The sequence below is a fragment of the Salvelinus sp. IW2-2015 genome, linkage group LG4p (genome assembly GCF_002910315.2).
Source record: "Salvelinus sp. IW2-2015 linkage group LG4p, ASM291031v2, whole genome shotgun sequence".
NCBI lineage: Eukaryota > Metazoa > Chordata > Actinopteri > Salmoniformes > Salmonidae > Salvelinus > Salvelinus sp. IW2-2015.
Window position 1 is genome coordinate 9,425,467 of NC_036841.1, and position 19,125 is coordinate 9,444,591.

General features: G+C 41.3%; 1 protein-coding gene across 3 annotated transcripts; it reads left to right on the forward strand.

The window, feature by feature from the left end:
* The first annotated feature begins 6,319 nt into the window (after nt 1-6,319).
* Nucleotides 6,320-12,168, forward strand: pnkp (polynucleotide kinase 3'-phosphatase). 3 transcript variants are annotated; one of them, XM_023982270.2, is made up of 18 exons: nt 6,320-6,430; nt 6,743-6,866; nt 7,185-7,231; nt 7,352-7,639; nt 7,829-8,095; nt 8,361-8,440; nt 8,583-8,640; nt 8,774-8,881; nt 9,011-9,082; nt 9,506-9,554; nt 9,726-9,796; nt 10,118-10,210; nt 10,336-10,432; nt 10,513-10,574; nt 10,659-10,768; nt 10,952-11,039; nt 11,316-11,383; nt 11,679-12,168. In XM_023982270.2, exons 2-18 carry the CDS (start codon nt 6,743-6,745, stop codon nt 11,797-11,799), a joined length of 1,803 nt encoding a protein of 600 aa, XP_023838038.1. In that variant the 5' UTR covers nt 6,320-6,430; the 3' UTR covers nt 11,800-12,168. The 3 variants fall into 3 exon arrangements, with proteins under 3 accessions (XP_023838038.1, XP_023838029.1, XP_023838044.1); XM_023982261.2 differs by lacking the exon at nt 6,320-6,430 and having other exon boundaries at nt 6,587-6,866; XM_023982276.2 differs by lacking the exons at nt 6,320-6,430; nt 9,506-9,554; nt 9,726-9,796 and having other exon boundaries at nt 6,587-6,866.
* The last annotated feature ends 6,957 nt before the right edge of the window (nt 12,169-19,125 follow it).

A 19,125-nucleotide genomic window follows, 5' to 3' on the forward strand; every position in this document is an offset into this window, starting at 1 on the left:
TAAAATAAACAGGCCTAATATATAAATAACATACGCCATCAAATGAATACGAACATAACGACATACACAAAAATAAATGGATAGTCGTGTAAAAACACTAATTATATTACACTTCATTGAACTCCAAACTTAAAATAAATACATCTCTGAAGCCTAATCAACCAATGAAATAAATGAATGTACTTACATAATATCATCTGATAACAAGTACGAACAAAAACCACTTATATTATACTTTCTTAGCTCACATCCAAAACTCCCCTACAAACAAACATTCCCCCTATCAATACCACCTATACCGTTCAGATAAAACAGTCATAATAAACTCACCAGTTAAAAAAGTATATGGCTCAACTCGGTAAAGCGTGAATCAGTCAGTCACGTCCCCACCCCTGCGCGCAATACAGCAAACCCCTGCGAAAGAATCTTTTACCACTGCGGCTCTTGCCACATCGACTTGTGGCCACAGCTTCGCACGGGCATCCCTGTCGCGCTTGCTCAATTCTTCTGCAAAGCGAATGCCTTTCTCCCTGCAGATCGGCGCCAGCTTCGCAGCTCTCCAAACATCGTCTCTCACGTTCCTCAACCGCTCAACGCAAACATAATGATGACCTGTCTGTCTGTTCTTCTCCTTTCTCTTGTCTCCGAGACTGTGTACAACATATACCGCGATGTTCAGGGTAGCAGTGATATGGAACAAACTTCCCAATAATGACAAGCACAATCCCTCTGATATTCTCACCATCAGTTTCAGGCAACCCGTTCAGTCTCAGCCCCYATCGGCGCTTGTATCGGTCCTGTTCAGCACTGGCTTGTGCGCAGCKCCTCGTTTTCTTTTGTCAGGGCATCAATGTCATTTTTCAACAGTGGTGATACCCTTAATGCCTGCTACATTCAAATCTGTCGTTTTGGAAGCGTCTGCAATCTAGAGGGTCTTATTATGAATCCTCTCATTAAAGCCATTTAACCGAATAGCTTGTTCGTCAAATTTCTTGTTTAAACCCTGGATTGCCTTCATTGGTGATAGGCTGGGGTGGTTGAGTCACTTTCTCGTAATCTCTTCAGGTTGGAGGGTTTCGAAGGGGATTTATTGGACACCTGTACCGAAAACGAATTTACTCCGACGTCGGTACCGTTACTTCTGGAGGAGTGTCAAAATCTTCCAAATAGTTGACAGTATCCACCTCGGTTACGACAGCTCCCTCCACATTTTGCTAGCTTCCAGCTAATGTTACTAGCTAGCTAACACTGATTTCTTGTTAGCTAGTCTTCGCTAAACTTGCTTGAAGTATAACAAAGTGGAAAAGTGATGTTSGGTAAACCACCAAACTAATTGAAATAGGGGAAAAAATACAGTAAGAAACGTAACTTTAACTGTGACGGTCGTCAAACTCAAATTAGGGCTTGAATTCAATTTAAAGTTCAAGAGCTCAGTATATGGCTCACACATCAACACCATTATCCCAGAAAACCTAGACCCACTCCAATTTGCATACCTGCCCAACAGATCCACARATGACGCAATCTCTATTGCACTCCACACTGCCCTTTCACACCTGGGCAAAAGGAACACCTATGTGAGAATGCTATTCATTGACTACAGCTCAGCGTTCAACACCAAAGTGCCCTCAAAGCTCATAAACTAAGCTAAGAACCCTGGGACTAAACACCTACCTCTGCAACTGGATCCTGGGCCACCCCAGGTGGTAAGGGTGGACTACAGGAAAAGGACTGAGCACGCCCCATTCTCATCGACGGGCTGTAGTGGTGCAGGTTGAGAGCTTCAAGTTCTTTGGTGTCCACATCACCAACAAACTAACATGGTCCAAGCACACCAAGACAGTCGTGAAAAGGCACGACAAAACCTATTCCCCTCAGGAGACTGAAAAGATTTGGCATGGGTCCTCAGATCTCAAAAGTTCTACAGCTGCACAACCACGGAGAGCATCCTGACTGGCTGCATCACTGTCTGGTATGGCAACTGCTCGGCCTCTGACCGCAAGGCGCTACAGAGGGAAGTGCGTACAGCCCAGTACATCACTGGSGCCAAGCTTCCTGCCATCCAGGACCTCTATATCAGGCGGTGTCAGAGGAAGGACCTAAAAATTGTCAAAGACTCCAGCCACCCTAGTCATAGACTGTTCTCTCTGCTACCGCACGGCAAGCGGTCCCAGGGCGCCAAGTCTAGGTCCAAGGGGCTTCTAAACAGCTTCTACCACCAAGACATAAGACTACTGAACATCTAATCAAATGGCTACCCAGACTATTTGCATTGTCCCCCCCTTTTACACAGATGCTACTCTATTATTACCTATGCATAAGTCCCTTTAATAACCCTACCTACATGTATATATTACCTCAATTACCTCGACTAACTGGTGCCCCCGCACATTGACTCGTTACCGGTACCCCCATTTATAGCCTCGCTATTGTTATTTTACTGCTGCTCTGTAATTATTTGTAACTTTWATTTTTTTAGGTATTTTTCTTAAAACTGCATTGTTGGTAAAGGCTGGTATGCGTTGTTTGTTAGCAACCTTGTACTTTACGACGTTTTTGGAACATATTCCTGTTGGAACGTTCCACAAATTATACCCACCCTTTCAAGACTAAATTTCATGAAAAAAAATACCTGATGTTTTAGGCTTAGTTATAGTCGAACACATCAATTCTGGTCTTTTTGACAGTTCTTGCAAAGGTGATATTTATTATAGTAGTAAATCTAGCACATCTTGCCCCTAGCTGTTCAACTCTACCATTGAAATCGTGATTRCCACCTCATCTCACAGATGGGCGCATAGACTAGACGTAACATAGTAAACGTGAATCCGGGACACTCAAATTAAATAGGTTGCTTTAGGCAATAACAAAAGGAGGGTGGGCGAACAACTACATAGCATGTTAGCAAACCCTTCCCCTAAACTTTCGAACTACATAGCATGTTAACTAACCCTTCTCCTAAATGTAACCCTTTTAGCGAACTCTTCCCCTAAACCAACTCATTGTGCTGAGGGATTAACCTAAATGTTGCTTATTTTTACGTTTTTAAACAACTAATTGACTGACGTCAGTTAAATTATTTGAATTTAATTTCGTTCCTTTCTGTGAGCTCAATGCGCACATTGCACTACAGTTTGTGCAAAAATAGATCAGATCATGCCCGAACTGTGCAATGTAATAGGGAGTTGTAGTTTCCAAAAGGCCAATGTTCTACATAGTGCAGAAAACATGATTATTAACTACAATGACCATAATCGATTGCGTGGTTACTTGTCTGGTCTGATTCTTTTACGCCTGCTATGTAAGAGAGAATAATGCGAGATCAATAGGGGATACGTACTGTAGAGAGCAGTTGCTTTGCGAGGTATTGATATTCAGCAGTGGTGTAAAAATACTTGAAAGTACTACTTAAGTAGTTTTTTGGGGGTATCTGTACTTTACTCTTTATATTTTTGACAACTTTTACTTCACTACATTCCCAAAGAAAATTATGTACTTTTTTTTCATACATTTTCCCTGACAACCAAAAGTACTTATTACATTTTGAATGCTTAGCAGGACAATACATTTTTTTATTTCACACACTTATCAAAAGAACATCCCTGGTCATCCCTATAGCCTCTTATCTGGTGGACTCACGGAACATATGCTTTGTTTGTAAATTATGTCTGAGTGTTGGAGAGTGCCCCTGGCTATCCATAAATAAATAAAAAATTAAACAATAAAATGATGCCGTCTGGGTTGCTTAATATAAGGACTTTGAAATGATTTTATATTTTTACTTTTGATACTTAAGTACATTTTATCAATTACATTTACTTTTAATACTTAAGTATATTTTAAGCCAAATAATTTTAGACTTTTACTCAAGTAGTATTTTACTGGGTGACTTTCACTTTTACATTTTCTATTAAGGTATTACTTTTACTCAAGTATGACAATTGMGTACTTTTTCCACCACTGGAATTCAGCAGTCATAAAAGTATGCCTTATTTACTTTGAATAACTACTAAAATAGTGATTGTAGTGATTTGCCTAAAATAGTGATTTGCCTCATGATGTGCCAACCCTTGCACAATTAATCTGTGCTTCAGCTGCAGGTAGCCTAGAGAAGCTTATGCACTCTGATCCCCTCTGGCCAGGTGAAACGAAGCAGTCATGTATTTATAGCCTAAAATAGGCCTGTATTTGTTTTAAGAGAATGTGAATGTGATCAAACTTTGGGTGGCTAGGCTACCTAGACCTTGAGAAGCMTATGCACTCTGATCCCCTCTGGCCAGGTGAAACGAAGCAGTCATGTATTTATAGCCTAAAATAGGCCTGTATTTGTTTTAAGAGAATGTGAATGTGATCAAACTTTGGGTGGCTAGGCTACCTAGACCTTATCAATCCAAAATTATTGACTGGAATTAATCAATCAACACAATAGTGATGACATACTGTGTGAGTAACTTTTTAATTACAGATGCAACGGCCTACACAATGCAACTCTGCATAAAGAAAACTCAGCCCTGTTAGTTCTATTGTCCAATCAGTAGTTGTCTATTTAAAAAAAAACATATGACCTGWTTAGAAAAAATATGGTCCCATCATAGCCTATATAAAACAGTTTTACAGCTGATGTATTACTATGTCATACCCTCCAACTAGTTTTACCTGGTTAGCCCAGTGGTTSTCCTCAGGGACCTKAGACATTTAATAATTTTGTTTTAGCCCTGAACTAGTTCACCTGATCCACCTAATCAAGGGTTAGTTGACAAATTTAATCAGGTGTGCTAGTTCTGTAATAGATCAAATACATGAACCGTCTGGGGGTCCACAACAAGAGGTTTGAGAACAACTGYGTTAGCCTATCCCCCATCACATCTTGGACCTGTSGTGCTACCACTGAAATCACACAATGTTACAAATGAAGAAACATATCCTTTAAATATGCTCTACTATGTCAAGGAGGATGAGGATTATACGTCTATAGTCGTTGCTACATCCATTTTAACAAGAAATAGTTGTATTTGTTTCCCAAATGCTATGACTGGTGGTGCAGTCTGCTAAAACAATTGTGAGTTCTAATCCCACATGGGGCAGATATCTTTTTATGTTCTTTAAAAAAAATCCTTTATTTCTATATTAATCCCGTGCCCACACACTTCTAATTCTAAAAAGTAAAAGCATACCTGTGAGAGGGTCGCCCTGGTTGTAGTTGTAGGTTTTTATACAGTAACCAAGACCCAATCTGTGAGTTAATTTGACCATTGGAAAAAGAGCTACTGCGTAAARACTGCAATGCGGGTTGGATTGAATTGAGCCCTTAATCTTACATTTCAATGTGATGCTTGCACTTTTCTTCCCAACACAATCGAGCTCGACACCTTTAGTCCTAAACCCGGAATAAATTACCTCAGGWTCGRTCAGCAATCCCCATGGGGAWATTGAATGGGGAAAGAATAGGGTTTTTGAATAAATGCTGAAAATAAGGTCTGAGGGTAACACAGGTTTAGGAGATCATATAAGTTTTGTCCTATGAGATAATGGCAGTCAATTAACATGCCCTTAATGAATTATGAGCCTTTGTGCTTTTTTTTTTTTTTACAACATACATTCTTGAAAATTCACAAAAAGTGACATTAGCTGATGATTATCTCATAGAACAAAACGTATACAATCTAAGCCTGTGTTTCCCACAMAATGTATTTTAGGAGTTTATACAAAACCCCTAAATAAATGGCATTCATTTTCTCCAGACCATGGCAGAGTTAGTGCCTAGAGAAATAGTAATGATGTCTTTCTGTAACACAATACCGCAATTTTAAGTGGAACATTTTAAAAGTATGAAACATGGAGATATGGCCTTGTGGGAACACTAACACTATTAAGGAGTGTAGTAATTTAACCTTTTGTTTTTTGGAAATAATTTATTGCTGATGTGAAAGATAACTTCCTTATGTTCCAAAACCGTACTGCAAGCGATGCATTTTAACATTCAGAACGAGCGTCGGGGATCTTAACAAAACACCCCCGACCAGAAGATAATATGTCAATATGTGCTAAAGCATTCCCGACCAGAAGATTATATGTCAATATGCAGTTAGCGTCTATGAATGAGGTAAACCTCGGCTAGTCAGATGTCTGTTTTGACAAACCGTTTTTTCGGCAGGCAGGGTATTCTAATAGCCCTTCTGAGACTGACTCCACCAGTGTGAACAGTCCTATTGGGAAAACGAATAGTTCACTGTAGGGTAAGATGACAAAACATGGGGAAAGAGCAGCCCAGACTAGGGTCGGAATCAAATATGAGATGGATGTTTCTAAACGAAAGTGTTTTTGTGACGGACCAATGAAAGTTGGAACGTGCTACCTTTAAAGTGTTCCGCCTATTTTTCGGCAATATTCCATTCCTCCTCTTGTCTGGTTGTGATTGTGAACTGAAAACGTTGAGTACACTTTTGAATGACTGATGTGGATGTGTTCACCATGCAAAGCTTGGCTTTGGCTTTTAACCATGGATGATTTAGAAGAGAAGAATCCTCTTACTCATACATGGCTAGCCAGTAGCTAGCTTTTTAACTTATAAAGCTAGCTATAATCGTTCAACACTTCGTAAAGTTACGTTTAGAATTGCTGCTCGGCTCTTAAGAAACATTTGACATGCCTAATTAATGTTACACCCATTYTAAACCGATATGTTATGGACACCGTACGTTATTTGTTTTTCCCTACATCCTACTGTCTCTTGTCTTTGCAGATGCAGCAGTGCACATTACTCAGTGCATCCGGCGCTCGTGTCCCACTAGCCGATGGCCGAGCCGTGATCCTAGGTCGTGGTCCAGAGACTYGAGTTATTGACAAGAAGTGCTCCCGACACCAGGGTAAGAGGACTAGCTAGTTAACGTTAGATACGTACCAATGGCCATGTTCTAATTATTTATCTTACCTCCCAAAGTGTGCACTTGTTCACTTTCCTTCATGGATTTAAAAATAAATTAATGGTATATGGAAACTCTATCTTGCCCATGCGTACACCAATTCAATGTGTTTAAATGTGTGAAAAGTAGTGAATGAGTGTAAACTTCAGGAGAAAGGAGAGATTATTGGGATGCTGCTTTTTAAATGCGGTGTCCGGTGGGATTACTCCAGCCAGCTATCTAAACTGCACAACTATCTAAAATGTGTCATATTCCTTCTAGTGAAGCTGGTGGCCTGTTATGCAGACAAGGAGGTACTTGTAACACAGGTATGAAATGATTACATTGTGCCTGTTGTTGAGGCCAACGCTCTCTTATCTTAGTTTTACACTCAACACTACTGCTTAACCTGTCTGTAACTGCTGTCAAAGTATAGTTTTCCTCTTCAGCTTGGTCCCAACCCCTCATCCTTGGGCAGTGAGAGTCTTGGTAGAGGCCAGTCTGGCCGACTGACCCATGACAGCACCCTCTACCTGGTTAACCAGAGCCACCCCTTCAGAGTGCAGTTCTCTGCTTCCAACGAAACCTCCTCATCCTCTGCCCAGAAGGGGAAGYTTGTAGAAAGGTTGAAAGCATTGGATAAGACAAAAGGAGGAAAGAATGACAGAGYGAGGGAGGTTCAAAGCACAGGTCCCAAACGCAGCATCCAAMACTTTTTTGCTTCCTCTCCCAAGAAGGTATGAGAACACGTTCATCTTAACTGAGAAAATGGCATGCATTTTAATTTGTCTAGCAATATTTAGAGTAACCGAAAGGACCTAACGTATCACTTCAACTGTTCAAAATACACCATGTTTTCTCAATGCCAACCTCCAATTTATGTGAAGTTTAGTTTGACCATGGTTGCATTTTTCTTTTTCACGCAGGCATCCAAGAGGTCACACCGTTCTGAGGAGGACCCGCAGGAGAAGCGTAGGAGGACTACAGGCTCCGACAGTGGGGGCGAGGACGAGGCTGAGAAGCTTGCTGAGGAGAAGCTCCGACACCTCCAGGAGATGTCAGAGAGGGCTTCAGGGGCTAGCAGAGACTGTGTCCAGCAGCAGGCATCAGTCTCGGCCTGTTCTCGAAGCCACTGGCAGCAGATTGGAAACCTCATGCTCTACACTGCTGTTGGCGTCACTGGAAGCACCAAGGTAAGAGCTAACTAGGTAATTCTGTAAAACTCAATATTTGATTTAAGCCAATGAGTCTGTGTGTTGTTTGAATGAGATGCTGAATATGATTTTACTTTGTCCATCCAAGGATGAAAACGTTTTAGCCCTACATTTGAGCGCTTTGGACATATTGTTTCCACCAACAATCTAATTGTCTCGAAGTTCGTTTTCAACCAAGCAGTACAAACACAATTACTTTTAGTAACATCATTTTAAAGCCGACCCATCTTTCTTTCTGGCCCAGATTGCTGGGTTCGACATTGACGGGTGTATCATCACCACCAATTCTGGAAAAGTGTTTCCCACCAGCCCAGATGACTGGAGGTCAGTCAGTCTSCTGTTCTGTCAAGTTGCGGCTTTGCGTATGGCCTCCTCTCGCTTTGCTTGCTCTCTCCTCATCCCTCTTCCTCATCTCTTGACTTGAGTCATTTCCTTGCCTATATTTGTTCTCTTATCTCCTTTACAGGATTCTCTTTCCTGAGATCCAACCCAAACTGGCCAGCTTATTAAAGAAAGGCTACAAGGTAGAAGCAAACATAAATGTATTGTCAAGCATGGACACGGCAAAGCTGTTCTWCGAGAAWTATTTCTTATCCMTCKTTTTAATGGCAATATGTGGCTAGATGAATAGCTAATGATGTCTGTTGCCCCTCCCAGGTTGTGTTTTTCACCAATCAGATGGGTATATCTAGGGGGAAACTGAAGCCTGAGGATTTCAAGTCTAAAGTGGAGAACATTCTGAAGACATTACAGCTCCCCATACAGGTTAGTCAAGAAACATTTGAACACAAAGATGGCGCTTGAAAGCAGATTCACTATTGTATCTATGTGTATGTCAGTGTTTTATTGTGTGTAAATCAGATGTGGACACCTTTAACTGTGTGTGTGTCTCAGGTCTTTGTGGCGTCTGGTCCTGGGATCTACAGGAAGCCAGTGATGGGGATGTGGGAGCACCTGTGTGAGAAGGTGAGACCATAAGGCACGCATCATATCAGACATTGTGAATAGGGATTACATGTAGARGATGATTGTTTCCTACAAACCACCTCAACACAGGTGTGTCGCAAAAGGTTCACAAAGCCAGCTCCATTTAGCATTGTCTAGTTGTTTGTCATCCACTCAGACCACATTACCCTGGTGAGTCATGACATAGACCAGTCACTGCTTCAACATTTACATTACATTTAAGTCATTTAGCAGACACTCTTATCCAGAGCAACTTACAGTAGTGAGTGTTTCCATTTTCATACTTCAACAAGGGCATGGTGTGGGAAATAAATAGAATGGGAATAGAAATTTGTCCATCTGCTTCCAGCTAGAAATGTATTTTTCCCTGCTCCCAACCCCCCCAAACTACAAACATGGTCCAACATGTTTTTCCTCTCTCAGGATAATGGCGGTGTGGCTGTAGACAAAAGCCAGAGTCTCTATGTGGGAGGTGAGTCAACAACAACAGAACAACCCATAGCAACATAACGTCTTCCTCTTACTTAGCCTATTCTTATCCTGACTCTTGTAAGTGATGTGCTGCTTATGGTCATGTTTGATGAACTTGTACTCGCCCTCCAGCAGCTGAGAGCCTGAGACCTTTCTCTCTCCTCTGTCACAGATGCAGCGGGACGGCCTGTTAACTGGGCTCCTGGCAAGAAGAAGAAGGACTTTTCCTGCAGTGACCGACTGGTGAGAGGACCTGTACTAACCTCTAGACCAGTCTGTTCACTTGTCGACAAGTCTGTCCTGACCTCTAGTTCCAGTGCATCTTCATACACACCAAACAGAAAAATGACCCAAATAGTGGGCTGAAATGAGGAATTTCAATATGCTAAAACTCAGTAGAGACAAATCAGCAGAGAATAATGTTCTGTGTCTACTGACTGTATGAAAGGTCATTCTTGCTATGGTGTAGATACAGTTTATGACCAGGTGTTGTACCATGCAGGCATTGCATATCTTAATAATGCCTGACTGATTTTTCTCTCTCTCTCCCTCTCTCTCGACTAGTTTGCTCTGAACCTTGGACTACAGTTCCACACGCCAGAGGAGTTCTTCCTGGGCTGGAAGACCGCCCCCTTCAGTCTTCCTCCATTTGACCCTGTGAGTAACCGGGTGGATATCTGTGGTATTCTGTCTGCACAGAATACGTGTGAAGCTTTTGAAGCCTCTATGTATGTGTGTGCACTTGCACATCTGACTGTGTGTGTGTGTGTCTCTCTCTCCAGAGGAAATGTGACTCTAACGCCCGTCTATATGACCCGCCCAGTGCCTCCCTCACCTCCACCAAGCAGGAAGTAATCATTGCCGTGGGTTTCCCTGCTTGTAAGTGGACGTGCATTCCTTATTTTTCTGCCATCCTCCCTCTCTTTACTGACAACCCTCCCTTCTTTTTTTTTATCCAGCTGGGAAATCATCCTTTTTCCACACACACATCGTCCCCAAAGGTTACGTGTACGTGAACAGGGTGAGTGGATCAGTGTGCTGTTGGCGCTCTCAACATCCACACACACACGCATATACACACACTGACCTGACCTGTGTTTGTCAGGACACCCTGGGCTCGTGGCAGAGCTGTGTTTCGGCCTGTGAGCGGGCTCTGAAGGAGGGGCGCAGCGTGGCGGTGGATAACACCAARCCAGACCCTGAGTCTCGCAAACGGTACCCGTCTCTGTGCTCCTACTAGTGTGTGGAGCACTTTTGGTTTGCAGTTCATGAACAACCTAAACCACTTACATATCAGAGAGTGGTAAATCTGCTACATGCATGAACCAAACCAYAGATATTTGATTGAGTGTGTTTGTAGGGAATAGCATGTAACTTCTATACGTTGTCCCCCTCCAGGTATGTTGACGTCAGCCAGAGTTTGGGCGTGTCCTGTCGGTGCTTCAACTTCTCTGCCTCCCTGGAGCAGGCCAAGCACAACAACAGAGTAGGTCTCCTCTCTRCCGCTACTGAACTGTATATACCAGACTACACATGATTAATTATTCAGCAGTTCAGAGTAGAGGGTGACATGAACTTGCGACCTGATCGTACACACAGAATAGCCCAACCTGGGACTTAAACGACAACCATCMGGTTCAATGTACACTTCTTAAACCTTATAATGTACAGGCCATGGGATACACCCAGTTCAATYTAGGRTCTGAGGTACTGCCCTGATGCATAGTGTTGTTCATTATTGGGCTCTTCCTGTGCTGTACAGTTCCGTGAGATGGCCCCCTCCACCACCAAGCACCTCAAAGTCAATGACATGATCTTCCACAGTTACAAGTAAGTGACATTCACAGCATCACATTCTCAACGTAGGGATTCACTGGCCTCTACAATGGGTTGAAAGGATCAGAGCACACTAATATAACAAATATGTCTTTATGGCTGTGTTTACAGAGCCAGCCTAATTCTGATCTTTTGGCAAAAGAGCTGATCTGATTGATCTTTTTCCACTAATTGGTCTTTTGGCCAGAATTGGGTTGCCTGTATAAACYCAGCATATACGTATGTCATATAAAATAAATGCATGTCTGAATATATTTGCCCACTCTGAACAGACTTTCTCTCCACACAGGAAGAAGTTTGTGGTGCCCAGTCTCTCGGAAGGCTTTTCAGAAATCCTGCAAATTCATTTTGTCCCAACCTTTACAGACAGCCAATCAGAGGCCCTCTTCAGGCAGTTCTCTGAAGGCTGATTGGGTGGCTGGTATTCTAACCTAAGATTCATCAGATTGTTATTGGTGGAAAATAATCTGGCAGTCGTACCAGTCCAACATTTTTCTATGCTGTGGCTGTATGTAGACAAACTATTTAGTTACCTGCTGCTAATCAACAAATCATTGCTATTACGCTACATACATTTTGAAGGTGCAGATGTTTTAACTAAATGTAACCACAGCAGACAGCACACATCAGTATTTTTGTTTGATTGGCTTGAGTTTCATATTTTCGTATCATGTTTTCTGGTCAGATATACAGTACTTGTTTCCAGAAAGCCTAAAAAGTAAAAAACCATGAGCAATGTTTTATTAATTGTATATTTTAATAAATTGTTATTAATTTCATTTGTTTTACAATGGATCTTATTCTGTAAAGTAGGGAAACTGAATGCATGTTTTTCTGCTAGTGTGCCACCGTAAAGCAATATTTGTAGCTTTGCATGACAATCCTAGTTGAAACTCAGCTGTCCACATATAGGTAGAAACTCCAACTCCTTCGCCAGGTGCTGTTTTACCCATGGCACTAATGTGGAAGTCGCTTGCATCAGGAGGGGCCTGTCACTTCTGTCTTGGGCTTCGCACACATTCTTGGTGTCCCAGCTCACTACTCCAGCCTGCAGGAAAGATAGAATAGAACTGCGGGTGTGGATTAATTCCAATAATGCCTGGTCATTGAATAGAGTCATACAAAAAGTAGACTTAGCTTTGCATAATGGAACCAAACACCAGATACCGGTAGATTGTTATTGTTCTGTATGCTTATGGAGAAGATTTAGTGGAAGGGGAGTTCCTCACTTGAGGAACCCGAACAGAGAAACCTGTCTGGCACGTATTCATTCAGAGTTGCATCGTGAGGAATTAGAAGTGTGTTCTCAGCCTGTTTAACACAGTCAGGCCTCCTCTGCAAATAGGAACATCAAACAATGGGGCTGCTAATTAACACTCCACCCTTCACAAACATGCACATCAATTAGACATCATTTACAGGCATACCGTACATGAAGACAAACAAAACTTATTCACACTGAACATTTGTACCACTGTTCACTCTTCATATACAAATAGTGGTAAATGTAGAGCCAACGATAGAGATTACACTGTAGAAGGCCTGTTAGATTTGACCTATGACCTTTGTGAATGTGTGTTTGGTTGTTGAGCACCGCTAACCTTACTCCCTGTATGAATGTGTGTTTGCTTGCATTTCGCATCCCTGACTGTAGACCCATTGTTGATGAAGTAGGCTCCAGTCTCCTCCAGGCATAGCAGGGTTCTCTCTGCAGACACACACACATTAACCAGTTATCATACACTCGGCAGGTTATTTATTCAACCACTCACATCAACGAGCTGTTTCGCCCACAGGACTGCCGCTGACTGGATGTTTTTGGTTTGGTACTGGAAAGATCACCCCGCGCTCAAAGTCGCTTAGGTCACTTTGCCCATTCTAACGTTCAATCGAACAGTAACTGAATGCCTCGATGCCAGTCTGCCTGCTTTATATAGCAAGCAACGGCCATGTCACTCACTGAGCGATCCATTTTCATGAACGTGGTGGTGGGTGTATATACTAGACATAGAGCTTAAGTCAAGCCTAGACATGATCTGATTCATGGGTGGATGACACCTGTCATGTCCAGCAGTACTCTGATTGTTTTCGCTCTATTAGGAACGAGTTCAGCTTGGATAACTAGTTGAGTTGGGCTTGTCAAGCTAAAAAAGGTATTGCACTCCGTCTACTTGTTGAGGAGGAGGAGCAATCATCTTACCGTGTTGTTCACAGAGTTGGAACTCATCTTCATGGCTCGGCTGGCGTGCTTGGTACACGTCAAGAAGATGGGCCTGTAGAGATGCACTATTGTAAAGTGGCTGTTCCACTGGATGTCATAAGGTGAATGCACCAATTTGTAAGTCGCTCTGGATAAGAGCGTCTGCTAAATGACTTAAATGTAAATGTAAATGTAAATACCAGATTAACAACACAGGGAGGTACAGGAAGTCATGTAGTTACACAAGAATAGAGTGCAATAAAGTACTCATGTTAATATTGTAACAGTGCGTAACAATGTCATTGCTGGTGAATGATTTGGCCAAGTAGATGGAATTGTGGTGGTTTGGAATGAGAGTGATTCATAAGGGAATTATTTCATGAGCTAGTGTTGCTGCTCAACCCACCTTGCTGTCCATGACAGCTTGATTGTTTCAACCTTAACCAGAGCAATGTCGTAGTCATAGAAGTCTTTCACGTTTTTGTCGCTGAGTCCATCAATGTTGTACTGTGGGTGCGGGATTACAGACAACACCTTCGCTACCACCTTTCCTTCATAACCTGGGGGACATTGGCATGAGTTTGATACTTACTAGTAAGCATTACTTATGAATGAAAGGCAGAATAGACATCACCTTTTTAATAATCTGAATAATCAGTAGTCTTATCTAAATAATCAGTTGTCTGTTATCTATAATCTGTGCTCTAGATTGGTATTTCTAAATGGGCAGACACATTGCCAAATGACCCATAAACATTTTGAGGTCAATGCAGAGACCAATGTGCAATTAGGTAGGGTACTGACCATGCTTCACAGCCACTTTCTCTTGGTCCACGTTCTCCTAAATTCTGATGGCAGAAAAGCAGTGAGCTGTGGTCAGGATCCAGTTCTGGGTCACGATGGAGCCTTGGCAGGTCTACCTGAGAGTAGAGGGATGAATGGAGGATTTCATTTTACTGTAGATTCATCGGTACTGTATTTATGTATGTCTATGATAGTGTTTATTGTGTACAGTCTTCCATGTTATGTTAAATAATGCTTACAGTGATGACGTTCACATGCCACAGCCTGGTATAGCCTTTCTTGGTGGATCCAAACACGTGGTCACACTTTTATGTGTCATCACTACTACATTTTTGACTTCATTCTACCTGGTTCAGCCATTCTATTGCTAAATATACCACATACAAAGACTTTAAAACAGAATTTGTTTTAAAGAAAAATTATAAAAATGCACTTGTCACTGAAATACAGGAATCTCACTGAAATACAGTCACATATTACTTAAATACAGACACATTACTTAAATACAGTCACATTACTGAAATACAGTCACATATTACTGAAATACAGTCACTTTGATATTTTTAGTAGAAATTGTGCACCGATATTGCATTTTAAAAGCCTGTTATATTAAATAAAGTGCCCTTTACTATAGACCACATCGGGAATTCAATAAATCCATTTTTTTAAATGAATAAAGACTTGCTAATGTGCCAAAATTCTGTCCCTCATGAATCATTTGCGTCTGTCCCTCATTTTAAGGTCAACCCTGTGACGTGAACTGAACTCTTGTTTTTATATGGTGAAAGCTTCCTTTAACAATGTTTTTTTCTAAAGAAACATTGAACATCTAATAGTCAAATCATGTAAAAGCAGGTGAGCTGGTTCTGCTCTTCTTGGCTATTTTCTGGTGTTTAGTGTCAGAAAACTGAGTGGATCGAGCATAACAGGTCTACCCTGTTATCCATAGATAGGCAGGCTAGAAATCGTTAAATTGCCACTCCCTGTTGCACACAACAAGCTCCCTTTCCCCCTGTCACAAGGGGATTCATGACTGATTTAAGATGAAATCATTCATCTTGTTACGGTCAACCCTGTTACTTTATTTTGCACTTTTAACAGGTCCTTACTATTGTCATTTTTTTATTTAACATCTTCAGATGGGAAAACTTGTTTTTTATGAAGTTGAACATGTGCTCTTTATGACAAAATGTTATAATACTAGTCAAAAGTTTGGACACATCTACTCATTCAAGGGTTTTTCTTTATTTTTACTATTTTCTACATTGTAGCATAATAGTGAAGACATCAAAAATATGAAATAACACATATGGAATCATGTAGTAACCAAAAAAGTGTTAAACAAATCAAAATATATTTTATATTTTATATTCTTCAAAGTAGCCACCCTTTGCCTTGATGACAGCTTTGCACACTCTTGGAATTCTCTCAAACAACTTCATGAGGTAATCACCTGGGAATGCATTTCAATTAACAGGTGTGTCTTGTTAAAAGTTAATTTGTGGAATTTCTTTTCCTTAATGCGTTTGAGCCAATCAGTGGTGTTGTGTGTCAATGTATTTTATTTATTAACCTTTATTTAACTAGGCCAAGTCAGTTAGAAACAAATTCTTATTTACACTGATGGCCTACAAAAGCAAAAGACCTCCTGCGGGACGGGGATAAAAAAAAATAAATATATATATACCAGTTGAAGTCGGAAGTTTACATTACACTTTAGCCAATACTTTTTAAACTCAGTTTTTTCACAATTTCCTTGACATTTAATCCAGTAAAAATTCCCTGTCTTAGGTCAGTTAGGATCACCACTTTACTTTAAATATGTGAAATGTCAGAATAATCAGTAGAGAGAATGATTTATTTTCAGCTTTTATTTTCTTTCATTCACATTTCCAGTGGTCAAGAGTTACCATACCACTCATTAGTATTGGTAGAGCATTGCCTTTAAATTTGTTTAACTTGGGTCAAACGTTTTGGAAGTGATTCCACAAAGCTTCCCACAATTAATAGGGTGAATTTTGGGCCCTTCCTAACTGACAGAGCTGGTGTAACTGAGTCAGGTTTGTAGGCCTTCCGTGCTCGCACACGCTTTTTCAGTTCTGCCCGCAAATTTTCTATAGGATGAGGTCAGGGCTTTGTGATGGCCACTCCAATACCCGTTGACTTGTTGTCCTTAAGCCATTTTGCCGCAACTTTGGAAGTATGCTTGGGGTCATTGTCCATTTGGAAGACCCATTTGCGACCAAGCTTTAACTTCCTGACTGATGTCTTGAGATGTTGCTTCAATATATCCACGTACTTTTCCTCCCTCATGATGCCATCTATTTTGTGAAGTTCACCAGTCCCTCCTGCAGCAAAGCACCCCCACAACATGATTCTGCCACCCCCGTGCTTCACGGTTGGGATGGTGTTCTTCGGTTTGCAAGCCTCCCCCTTTTTCCTCCAAACATAACGATGGTCATTATGGTAAAACAGTTCTATTTCTGTTTCATCAGACCAGAGGACATTTCTCCAAAAAGTACAATCTTCCTTGTTGAGCAGCCATTCAGGTTATGTCAATATAGGACTCATTTTACTGTGGATATAGATACTTTTGTACCTTTTTCCTCCAGCATCTTCACAAGGTCCTTTGCTGTTGTTCTGGGATTGATTTGCACTTTTTGCACCAAAGTACGTTCATTTCTAGGAGACAAAATGCGTCTCCTTCCTGTGCGATATGACGGCTGTGTGGTCCCATGGTGTTTATATTTGCGGACTATTGTTTGTACAGATGAATGTGGTACCTTCAGGCGTTTGGAAATTGCTCCCAAGGATGAACCAGACTTGTGGAGGTCTACAATTATTTTTCTGAGGTCTTGGCTGATTTCTTTTGATTTTCCCATGATGTCAAGCAAAGAGGCACTGAGTTTGAAGGTAGGCCTTGAAATACATCCACAGGTACATCTCCAATTGACTCAAATTATGTAAATTAGCCTAACAGAAGCTTCTAAAGCCATGGCATAATTTTCTTGAATTTTCCAAGCCGTTTAAAGGCACAGTCAACGTAGTGTATGTACATTTTTGACCCACTGGAATTGTGATACATTGAATTATAAGTGAAATAATCTGTCTGTAAACAATTGTTGGAAAAATTACTTGTGTCATGCACAAAGCAGATGTCCTAACCGACTTGCCAAAACTATAGTTTGTTAACAAGAAATTTGTGGAGTGGTTGAAAAAACAGTTTTAATGACTCCAACCCAAGTGTATGTAAACTTCCGACTTCAACAGTATATATAAATATAGGACAAAACACACATCACGACAAGAGAGACAACAAAACACTACATAAAGAGAGACCTAAGACAACAACATAGCAAGGCAGCAACACATGACAATCTAGAAGAAAAATAAACGCACACCTATTTAGGCGAGGTGCTGGCTAGCGGAGTAGAAAACTTACAAATAAAACTTACAAATAAAGGAGAGCCGCACACTCTAGGAGCTCAGATGCAAAAAATATTTAATTTACCAACGTTTCGACAGGCAAGCTGTCTTCATCAGGGTACAAAACACAGCATGGTAGCAACACAAAATGACAACAACATGGTAGCAACACAACATGGTAGCAGCACAGAACATTGTACAAACATTACTGGGCACAGACAACAGCACAAAGGGCAAGAAGACAACAATACATCACGCAAAGCAGTCACAAATGTCAGTAAAAGTGTCCACGACTGAATCTTTGAATGAAGAGATTGAGATAAAACTGTCCAGTTTGAGTGTTTGTTGCAGCTCGTTCCAGTCGCTAGCTGCAGCGAACTGAAAAGAGGAGCAACCCAGGGATGTGTGTGCTTTATGGGACGTTTAACAGAATGTGACTGGCAGACTGGTAGTGGTGGTATACAGAAAATAGCCCTATTTGGTAAAAGACCAAGCCAATATTATGGCAAGAACAGCTCAAATAAGCAAAGAGAATCGACAGTCCTTCATCACTTTAAGACATGAAGGTCATTCAATACGTAACATTTCAAGAACTTTGAACGTTTCTTAAAGTGCAGTCACAAAAACCATCAAGGAATATGATGAAACTGGCTCTCAATAAGGAACGCCACAGAAAAGGAAGACCCAGAGTTACCTCTGCTGCAGAGGATAAGTTCATTAGAGTTACCAGCCTCAGAAATTGCAGCCCAAATAAATGCTTCACAGAGTTCAAGTAACAGACACATCTCAACATCAACTGTTCAGAGGAGACTGTGTGAACCAGGCCTTCATGGTCGAATTGCTGCAAAGAAACCACTACTAAAGGACACCATAAGAAGAGACTTGCTTGGGCCAAGAAGCATGAGCAAAGGACAATAGACCGGTGGAAATCTGTTCTTTGGTCTGATGAGTCCAAATATGATATTTTTGGCTCCAACCGCCGTGTCTTTGTGAGATGCCGAGTTGGTGAACTGATGATCTCCGCATGTGTGGTTCCCACCGTGAAGCATGGAGGAGGAGGTGTGGGGGTGTTTTGCTGGTGCCATTGTCAGTGATTTATTTAGAATTCAAGGCACACTTAACCAGTATGGCTATCACAGCATTGCTTGTTGCTCGTGGCCCAAGCAAGTCTCTTCTTATTATTGGTGTCCTTTAGTAGTGGTTTCTTTGCAGCAATTCGACCATGAAGGCCTGATTCACACAGTCTCCACTGAACAGTTGATGTTGAGATGTGTCTGTTACTTGAATTCTGTGAAGCATTTATTTA